Below are 11,062 nucleotides of genomic sequence, written 5' to 3'. Positions count from 1 at the left end.
CGAAAAAAAAAGAATCAAAGAAAAATGTTGAGAAATGAAAAAATCATAAACAGTTGAAGTGAAGGCATTTGTTTCTGTTTTCTGTTTGACAACATTGTGAAAAATCATACTAAAGTGTATTTTTCAGGTTGCTTTAGTCTATTTTCAATTGGCCTTAACAAAATTGGATTAACTCACTTGTTTTGGGTCCAATATTGAGATTGGAACAAGCTTCTTTGTAGTTTATTACATTTTGCTTTCTGTTTTTAATTTGCAAATCCATTATAGCACCTTTCTTAGGTAAATTCTTTTGTGTGCTTACCTTGTTTCTTAACTTATTTATAGTTTGTCTTTCTTTGTTAAATCTTTGTGTATGTTTCACATATATTTCATTTCAGTTTACTAATTCTTTCATTTAAGCTTTTTCTTGCTTTTCTTTCTTAGCTTCTTTGGTTTGGTATTACATTCTTAGTGGAAGTTATCTTTGGAGGTAACCAAATACTCAAGGTAGCATCTTAGGAGGTGGAAGCAAAAGTGGAACACTTGAGTAAGCCAAAAGAAAATAGTGGAGTGAAACACTTGAAAACCATTTATTTTTGCCCCAATTTGTGATTGTATTTTCTTTGCACTGTATTTGTTTAAGCTCTCTTTTCTTATATCTTCTTGGACTAATTAAGTGTCTTGAGGGAGCCTCAGGTGTTCTCTCATCTCTTAATTAGAATTTTTAAAATAAATAGTAAAGCGCTAATAGACGGTGAACGTGTCTTGCCATAACAAGCCTTACCAATTAGGCCGCATAGCTTAGTTTCAATTTCTTGTTTTTGTTTAATTGTTTAGTGTGTCTAATTTTACTTTAGAAATTTTGTGTAACATTCTTTGAGTTCCTTTTGTTAGGAAAGACTTAGTATATAAGCAATCCAAGTGATTCACCTCTCTTTCCTGGAAGAGAATTCAAGAAGTTTGCTATCTACTTCTTCTTTAGAATTTCTTAATTAGAACTTAGTTTTTAAAACCAAAAATTCCAAAAATAGTAAACATGTCTAGGGATCCTTCTTACCAAATTTGGAGAAAGTAAGAGGCCATACAAAAAGAAAAGGAGAAGATTAAAAGAGAGGCAAAACTTGTCATTCTAAAGAAGGAACTTAGAATTTTAAAACAAAAAGATGAGAGGATACAACAAAAGTTTAGGAAAAGAAAACCGAAAAATAAGAGAAGAAAGGAAGAACAAAGAGAGAAAGAGGAGGAGCAAAGAAGATATCATGAAAAGAAGATAAGAAAAGAGATGGAAGAGAAAGAACAGAGAGAAAAATAAAAGAGTAAGAGAAGAGAAAAGGAGAAAGTCCTAATGAGGGTACTTTCCACTTCCTCAATACTACTTGAAACTAAGATGTTAAAGGAAGTCTTTCAATCCTCAAACTCTTCTCCATTCATTAATACTTCTTTCTTTATTCCAAACTTTTCCACTGAAATTTTTCAACTTTACCTCCACCCTCCAATGTTTTAAATTTCTCTTTGGATTTTTCAAAGTTACATCTTGAGTTGTTTTACCTTCTAGGTTAAAATTAAGTCAAAGTGAACAAAAGCACTTTTGGAAAGTAGGCTTTGAAAGTACTCAAGGAAAGTTTTTGAAAATTAACAAAAGGTCTTCTTTTAGTTTTTCAAATGGATATATTTGTTGTATGGTATTGAAATTAATCCCAATTTTATTTGGTGTTTGTTGTAGCATGATCTTTGATCTTGGAGGAAAGTAGGACTTGAAAGTACTCAAGGAAAGTTTTTGAAAATTAACAAAAGGCCTGCTTTTAGTTTTTCAAATGGATATATTTGGCCTATGGTATTGAATTTAATTCCAATTTTATTTGGTGTTTGTTGCAGGATGGTCTTTGATCCTAGAGGAGGAAGACACAACAAGACCACTCATAAAGGTTGTTGTCAAGAAGAATCATGTAGATCTAAAGACAAATCCTTCGAAAGAGGGAGGGGATGATGACAAATGCCACAACCTTAGCCAAGTGCAGACAAGAAGAGTGGACCTCAATTGTTGAGAGGGCCCAAGCTCTTATCTTTTCGACAACATTGTTTAAGTACTAGATTAAGATTTAATTTTGGGTTTTCTATTTTAGACCCAATAGAATAAAGTTTTCTTTGAGCCATATATCGAGCCTTGGAGGGTTTTTAGACTTTGAAAGTGTTGCAGACCAAGAGGGATTTAGGTCCATTTTAATGGACCTTAGAGGAAGATGCATGAAACTTCTAGAATTGGTGTCAAGCTTGTTGGCCAAGCTTCTTCTTTTGCACCTAGAAGCATGTCCCATGTGACTTGCTTAGTTGATAAGTCAAACCATCCTGGTACTCTCTTTTTGGCTTCAAATACAACATTCTAAATCATTTTTCCCTCCATTTTTTCTAGACCACCTAACTCTTTTCTCCTATAAATAAAGAGCTTAGGACTTGTGAAAATCAAACTAGACTAGAGTTCCCCTTAATGACTTCCTCTAACCCTCTTCCTTGAATATTGGCCTAACATCACTCGAGAATCTCTCCATTCTCATTCTGCACCTTCATCCATTCCATGGAAGCCTCCACAATATTCACAAGACTTCCATCTCATGAAAATAGACTCATCATATGATATCAAAGCCTAATTAATATATTTAAAACAATAATGAATTTTAAATTACAATAACTAATTTTAAATTACGATAACTATTTTTCTAAATAAGCAATTTAAGTTAATTATGACATTACTTTATACGTTTTCATTCAATAATTTATTTATAACATTTTAATCTTTTATTAGAAAATAATTCACTTAAAATACTTATAATATATTTTCGGCATATTAAGTTATACAATAACTTGTTTGCCAATATAAAATAATTAAGGATCTTATCTTTGCATAAAAAAACAATAACATGCTATAAAGTTTTAGAATTACCAATTATAATATATATTAAAACTTTACGGAACATGAAAGTATTTTTTCTCTTCTCTTCTATTCACAGATAATTTAAAACTAAACAAGAATTATAAAATTTTCTTGTTTTAACCTATCCAAACATAAAACTATAAAACTACAACACCGAACAATCCTTTTCGTATCACAGCAATTTAATTAAAGAAGCTAAAAAATGTAAACATTTTGATTAGGACATAATTAACTATTTTTGCACCGAGGGTGGTAGATCCAACTCCCAAGAGTGAGTCATAATTATCATCGAACTGAACTACTTCACTCTTATTTCCTAAAGAAAATTCGATTTACAACGTCAACAGGTAAGGCATAAGCTGGATCTATCGGTTTCACTCCTGGATATTCAAGTAGTGAAAGTCCTGTAAAAAAAATTCAACGTCCCTGTTTTTAGTATGAATGGAATAAGAAACACATGAATAAAAGCAAAAACGTTCTCGTCATGGATAAATAGGGATTCTGGCTATAAGCTACATCCATCTTTTTAGACACTGAAAAGTGAGACAGGATGTAACAACGAAAATCTATTAATTCACACAAGTGCTCACTTAAGCCTTCCAAACAACTACTTAAAAAATCGAATCACATTAAATATGCACTTCTAATGTGACATTAACATAATAAGCATGTTGAACTAGTATGGTTAATCTTATCTGAAACATGAAGCTAGCAACAGAAATTCACAACTTATGATTGGAAAAATGGTTTATCATCACTCTTTGGAAAGGAAGGTGAATGAAGTGACAGGCCAATACCTTTCCCAAATTGGGTAATCTCAATGCATGTGAAAGGAAGAGGTAGGGTGGTTCCCATATTAAGCAAGGAATCCCCAGATGACAAGATTTTAGCACAAAAAATGGAACAAAAAAACAATAAAAAAGATAAGAGGTACTCTTACCTGCCACCCCGAAGAATGTGTGAAATACATCCACAGCATCATCTGGCCTGTCTGAAATCCCACCATTTTCTGTGTCCTTACAGTTTCAACATACAAATTATTTCAGAAATACTTACCTGACAGTAGTTTATGCACGAAAATAAAAAAAAAAAAAAAAAAAAAAAAAAAAAAAAAAAATATGCAGATTTATAAACAGCGTAAAGACATTCAACGACTAACCTGACAGTCTATGATAAACCTTATAAGCTTCTCCTTACTGATCCAATGAACTCTATCAATCATGGTGAGGCTAGAAAGAACCCACCACGAGTAGCAGACCTGAGATGATCTAAAACCTAGTAAGAGAAATGAGCATATCACATAAAGCAATAAATGTAAATTTGAAAAGATTTACTCACATCAGGAAGTTTCTCAGGACGCCCATTCAGACCTCCAGATTTAACCTGTCGCTCACATAACCACCAACCCAGTAGGTCCTTGTCAACAAGATCTAGTGACCCCGTTATGGCAAGGGCTCCCACACAACAAAATACTGACAATAGGAAAAACAAATATTTTATAAGAAATATATTCCAGATGATGATGGATGAATATATTCCAATTTCAAATTATGCCCTTCATGTGGGGAAGAAGTAAAGAACATAATTGTTGAAGGCAACAATAGTATTGGTACATTCATTGAGTAAGTGATAGACAAATTAATAATTTAAATAAAGATCATGATAATATTACATACTTTGACCAGCATGAGATTCCCCACCAGGAGTGCAACCAAAACCACCATCCATATTTTTGCAACTTATAATGTACTTCACAGCTTTCTCCACATTGATTTTATCCAAGCGATGTAATATTGATAAGCAACAAATAGCAATATATGAGAACCTAAGACAAACAATTCAGTGGATTTTTTAGTTTAAAATACAGTAAGCTCTTACATGCTCAATAATGAATAAGGAACTTAAGAAAAATACCGCGTATCAACTTCACCCCACATATCCCCTGAAAAGGATCCATCTTCATTTTGCAGGCTAACAATATCTGACAGATATTAAGTAACAAGGATCCAGTATACTTGTTTCACTGATGTAATTTTAGTAACTAATCCATCAAACTCCACTCAAAATCACAATAAAGTCTTTTCAATTATCTTTCTAAAAAGCACAGCATGATAGCCAACTAAAGTTTCCTAATAAAACACAGAAATATACTATTTCAAAAAATTGAAAAAAGAACAAAGTTTCTTCTGTATTGCAAAATATTTGTGAATACAGATTATAAGACCTTCAAAACCAGTCAATATGTGATGAAGGATTGACCCCAACCAAGGATGGAGGCACATGCTTAAGAAGACTAAGCATGTTTAGAAAGGAAATTCACTAATCCTTCATCCCTTTCATTTGTGTTTGTTATTTTTGATTTCCTAAGTTGACTTAGTTGAATCAACTTTAGTTGACTTGTTGACCTTTGACTAGGTTTGACTTGTTGACTATAGTTGACTTGACTTAAGCCAACATGCTAATTTATGTTTATTTGCTTTGTAGGTTAATTAGGAGTAAGAAATCAATGCTAGGTGGCGCATGGTGATTGGAGAGCATAAATGATGTGGAGGAGAGAGTAAAGCAAAGGCATAAAGCATAAAGAAAAAGGCATAAAGCAAGTGTACCTATGTACCTTTGGTCTCCTTTGTTTTTAGCATACTATGGCCACTTTTTGGAGACATATGAGACACATTTTTTGTCTCCTTTTGTACTAGAACGAAATTAGCCTTGCACACACCATAGTTAGCTCTTTTGTCTCTCATTTTTGTAACATTATTTGACCTAGTTTCTAGAAGCTAGGGTTAGGTTTTTGTAGAGACATCCTTAGGTATCTTTTATTTGCTTAGAGGCCCCTAAACTCTTCTATATAAGGGGTGCTCCTAGACATGTAAAAGGGTTGAACATTTTGAAGTAAAAACACTCTTGTGTCTCAACCATTTGTGAGAGTTTCTTTCCTAGGGAGTGAATACTTTTAAGCCTTATCTTGCATAGCAAGTGGCGGCACACATCCACTCATCTTCAAGGTTGCCATGGCTTCTAGCCTAGCCTTGTAGTGGCGTGCTTCTCACATTTTTACCATTTCTTTCTTTTCCATTTTATGTTTTCTTCTTCCTTTAATTGTTCTTGGTTTTCTATGGTTTATGTGCTTTCCATTTCCTTTTAATTTTGAATCAATCCATCATCTTCTTCTCTTGAGCTTTGTGAAAGGAACCTTCACATCTAGATAGCTTACTATCTTAATGTCTAGTGGGGATTTCACTTAGCTTTCTTAATCAACTCACACCATATTCAATAATCTTAAAAAGAAACAAGATAATCCTTCATCAATATGTGTAAGGATACAATTTGTCACCTTATCTACATCAATAACATCCATCTTATCAAAGAGAGCCAACACCTGCACTGCACTTAGTGTATACAAGATGTGCGGGTCATGACCAACATTTCCACCGAATCCCCCTTCACAACAACACGATCTCATAAGAAATTATCTATAATACTGATGCTTAAAATAATCTCAAATACAAAGTAAGGAAATAAATTAAACATTGAACAACCTGACTCATGTTGACAACTCAGCAACCATGAAGTAACCTCATCAACATCAACGCTATCAAGCTTTCCCAGAAGATCCAGGGCAGTCAAGCCCCAGTATGCCCCACTCATTCTTAGATGCTCCATTACCACAGATTCAAAATTATCTTTCCTCTGGAAAAATAAAGAATGTGTAAAAAGAAAATGAGCACATCCAACCTTTTAAGCATAAAACAAGAGTTTGGAAGTCATCCATGTTTTGTGATAATCAACTTAAGACACTCTTCTTCTTTTCCGAAAGAATGTATAAACAGGAAGCAAACCTTTTCAACTGATAATATGTAGCGAACATGTTTCTCAGTTGCCAGCTCTGCCATCTATTCCAAGAAAAAAATTAGAAAGATTAGAATCAGAGATTTTAAAAGCCTACCCAACCCCATTCGTTTTGTCCTTTTTAAGAGAATGGGATAGAAATGGTTTGATACCTACATAAGATATGAAATAATCAAAGCGCACAAGACATCCATAATACAATTACTGATCCACTTTGAGATTAGTTTTAATTTGTGGTCAGTCAATTATATTTGATATTTCAACAAAAACAAGTGACAAATCATACGTTAAGATGGAAAGATGGAAAATTTCCTCTCCATTAAATGAATCAGTAAGAATTAGTCAAAGGATTGAGTAGAGGAACATCAAATCTTAAATTCTAAGTTGTACAAAATGTCCCAATCAAGATCCCCAAAATCAGGGAAACTAATACTTCACACATTATACCAGTCAATCAAATTTGAGTTTTAACTTCATGCCATACCTTTTAAAACATACTTTGATTGTCTATTTAAAGTGAAAGGTATTAAGTACTAGACTGATTCGGACAATTGCTTGAGTACTCTACCTTTTAAAATGAGTAAATAACAAACAAAATGCATAAGGGTGCAAGTTAACATATTTGGGAGTGTGAGGAGTAAGAACAAACCAAAACAATAATTAAAGTGGTGCAGGAATGAAATAGGGGTGCAACGAGCGGAAGAAAGAAACCCTAATACTAATTTTCAAAATACTAGTAAACTAAGATCGGATTTTTAATGTAAAAAATATGGGCTTAAACTTGGTTCGAATAAACCATACACTCCATCAATAACCAAAAGTTAATCGACAATTAGTCCAACCATTAAATCAGTTCAATCAAATTTAGGATTCAAAATTTCATCTAAATTTTCAAACTAAAGCACTGCAGCCATCAAATCCAACAAATGCCACGTAAACTCAATTTTGTAGTAAAATGTGAACCTAGAAATTGATTGAAACAAAACAAATATTGAGCAGCTTATAACCCCACAGTCAGAACCTACAAACGTGATCACAAAACCCAGTAATGAACATGGACTGCACACCAACGTGAACTTACAATGAAACTAAAAGTTGCAAACATAGCCATCAAACAAAATAAACCAAAAACTATATTCACTCTCCAATTCCAGAACATCACATGAGCGCAATCAATTCCATTTCCCTATGTAACATCAATTAAAATGTAATATGATAATCAATGGGCATCACGTTTAATCACAAAGTCACACACCCCTGTTTCAGCTTACACCTTATGATACATCACCGTGTCAACTCTAAAAACACCCAAAACAAAAAAAAGAATTCAAAATTCACAAACAAAACCCACAAAGCTCTGGAGAAATCAGCACAAACAATAAGCATATATCTCAACAGCTTTGGCATTTAAGAACATCTCTACAATCAAGCATTCTAAACGAAATTGAAATCACCAACGATCCGAATTTAACTCATTAATTACTCCCTCATAAACATAGCCCAAAGAATGCATAAACTCATTCAAACCACAATTGTAAACTGAAAACTCAATTAAGGAAAACAGCAAGGGCGTGCGTTCAAATTAACAATTAACAGAATGCTTATTCCACACAAATCAATTATAGGATTAAATCTATACCAATGCGATTCATCCTTCTTTTTCACAGCCATTTTCCTCACTCATGTCACACAAGCAGTACTGACTCTAGCTCATCAAGCCGAATACAAATGTACATATATTATAACCCAATGATTCCCAAGCACAATCAGAAAATACCAACCGAGTCACGAACCAAAACAAGGAACAAGGTAACCCAAATTCAATTAATCAAGTTAATAGCAACTATCAGAAATGCAAACAGAAACGAATCAACACAGGATCAGAAACAACATTGTAACAGGTTCATCACTGAGAAGCACACAATGCTCTTACAACCAATAATCAATAATTAGTTATCATTAGTCAACCATCACCGTTCAATCATCCAAACAAAATTATATACCCATTTCAACAATTAATTCAATAAATTCAAATTCATTATCCCAACAACAATAACCACCGCTGGGCCATAAGCTCCACCATCGTTCCCAAATCAACCCAATCATTCCAGTTGGGATTCCAAATGAAAGCAACAGGAAAACGCAAAAGAGAAGGAGAGGGATAGGATGGTACTGTGAATAGAAACCCCGTGCTCTCCTTATTGACTCGTGATGTAGCTGAAACAGAGAGAATGTGAGCTTCGCCTAAAATTGCTGCTGTAGCCAAGGGTTACGACCCTAGAGGATTCAGGGTGGAGCAGGGGCGAGTATCGCTGGAAGAGGGCACAGTGGCTCGAACCCGTGGATGCAGGGAGAGCGAGCTCGTGTGGTGGCTGTCGCGGAGCTGAGGCAGAAGACGTGCACGACTCAGAGTCGAAATCCAAAATCCGATCCGGTGAGTGTTTGCGGTGGAGTGCACGCAGTGGTGGCTGTGGCGACGGGAAATAACTCAGTCCGACGAGGGTTTGGTGTGGACTCTGTTGTTTGCGATTCTGATGGAAGAAATAAGGAGAAGGTGATGAAGAAGTTTATCTATGTGTGGAGTGTGTAGAAGAAGATTGAGAGTGAACGATTTTCTGTTGGGAGAAAAAATGAGGCCCCTCCCGATGCAGCTGAAAATTGGGGAAGAAGGAGCAAGTGCGTTGTAGATCCCCTCCAGGGTGAGTGAATGGTGGGGGTCTGTGTATGTTGACTCGAGTCCGTTTTCTCTTCCCTCCCTCAATGGTCAGTGATGTAAACAACAACTCAAAAAACTTGATTCACCTTTTTTTTTTTTCATCGATGGAATTCACAAATTTAATTACTCATATGTCTTATTATACTCCAAAAGACCACAAACAATCTCTACACTAAGTACATGCAATGGCCGGTATATTATCTATTTACAACGGCTAATTTATTAATTACTCAGAATGATTAGATCATTAACTACTATTAAGACTTCAATATCTAATTTATTTCATTTTATTCTAAATCCAACAAAATTCTCCCCTAAACATAAATGTTTCTCTTATCTTTCATTTCGGTTCCTTTATCCTTCGTCTGGTTCTTCTATTCTTCAACTCGACTTTCCACGTGCAGTAACCCTTTTCACATTGTGTATGTCTCTTTCATGAATAGTCAAGTTCTTTGCTTTCTTCATGGATAACTTTGCTTTCGCTATATTCTGCTTGTTCTCTCTCTTTGATGAGTCCATCTTCAAGAGTAAGGAAGCCAAGGAGAAGCCATGCGGAATTGATGAGGCTTCCATGGAGAAGGATGAAGGTGCAGAAGCTAGAAAATGAGAGGAGAAGTGATGCAACAATGGTGTTTGGAGAAGCTCTCAAGTGAGGTTGGGCCATGAAGGGGGCTAGAGGAAACCAAGAAGGAGAACTCTAGCCTAAGTTGATTCACAAAAAGAGAGGAGTCTGGAGTCATCTCAACAGAGTTTCTCTACTATATTCATGAATGAAAATACAATGGTCATAAGCTCTTTATTTATAGTAGAAAAGGAGAGCCAAGTGGTCTAGAAAAATGGAGGGAAAAAGAATCTAGAATGTGGTATTTGGAGCCAAAAAGAGAGCATGAGGCAAGTGTGACTTGCCACCTTAGCAAGTCACAAGGAACTTGCTTCTAGGCGCATAAGAGAAGCTTGGTGACCAAGCTTGGAGCAAGAAGGATCTAGTTCCTCTTGAAATGCGCTCTCCCTCTTGTTGAGCTAATTTCAAGCCCAACTCTTCTTTGGTCCAATTCTCTTCAAGGCCCAAAAACCCTCCAAGGCCCAATACATGGCCCAAACAAAACCTATTCTACAAAGCCCAAAATACAAGGCCCAAAAATAAACCATATTCTAATATTTACAAACAAAGAGTCCTAGGCTAGGTCTTCACATCTTCCTTGGCCCATGTAAAGTTCATCTTGGGCCTTGTGTGTGCATTGGAGACCCATTCCTCTTGTATCCTCCTAGTCATTGCTCTTGTTGTAGGTCCCTTGGTTAGAGGCATCTCATCACTCTCCGTAGTCGACTTTATCTTCTCTTTGGACTTGTTCCTCTCTTTGGTCGACTTATTCTTCTCTTTGGTCGACTTATTACTCATTGGGTTCCTTGTTATCTTAGTAGCAAACTTGTTATTAACTAGATTCTTTTCAATGGGCTTACCTCCTTCTGAGGGACTTGAAAATACCCACGTATTGTTGCTCAATCGCATCTATCTACTCATCTATTGCAAGTCCTCACTTCTCATCTTGTACCTCCAATGAGCTCTCAGATCCATCTCTACTTGCAAC

The 11,062-nt window shown here is 35.2% G+C and overlaps 1 protein-coding gene across 2 annotated transcripts; it reads right to left on the bottom strand.

Moving 5' to 3' along the window:
- Positions 1-3,072: 3,072 nt before the first annotated feature.
- Positions 3,073-9,565, bottom strand: LOC114192317 (geranylgeranyl transferase type-2 subunit beta 1-like). 2 transcript variants are annotated; one of them, XM_028082005.2, is made up of 10 exons: positions 8,931-9,565; positions 6,748-6,801; positions 6,448-6,598; positions 6,233-6,349; positions 4,823-4,889; positions 4,585-4,733; positions 4,247-4,380; positions 4,068-4,166; positions 3,849-3,924; positions 3,073-3,312 (listed from the first exon to the last, which is right to left on the bottom strand). In XM_028082005.2, exons 2-10 carry the CDS (start codon positions 6,799-6,801, stop codon positions 3,218-3,220), a joined length of 942 nt encoding a protein of 313 aa, XP_027937806.1. In that variant the 5' UTR covers positions 8,931-9,565; the 3' UTR covers positions 3,073-3,217. The 2 variants fall into 2 exon arrangements, with proteins under 2 accessions (XP_027937806.1, XP_027937808.1); XM_028082007.2 differs by having other exon boundaries at positions 3,849-3,917.
- Positions 9,566-11,062: the final 1,497 nt, after the last annotated feature.

Source organism: Vigna unguiculata, chromosome 7 (assembly GCF_037176805.1).
Source record: "Vigna unguiculata cultivar grain cowpea cultivar isolate G323 ecotype 2 chromosome 7, ASM3717680v1, whole genome shotgun sequence".
NCBI lineage: Eukaryota > Viridiplantae > Streptophyta > Magnoliopsida > Fabales > Fabaceae > Vigna > Vigna unguiculata.
Note: the sequence above shows the minus strand (reverse complement) of the source record. Positions and strands in the feature narration are given on the sequence as shown.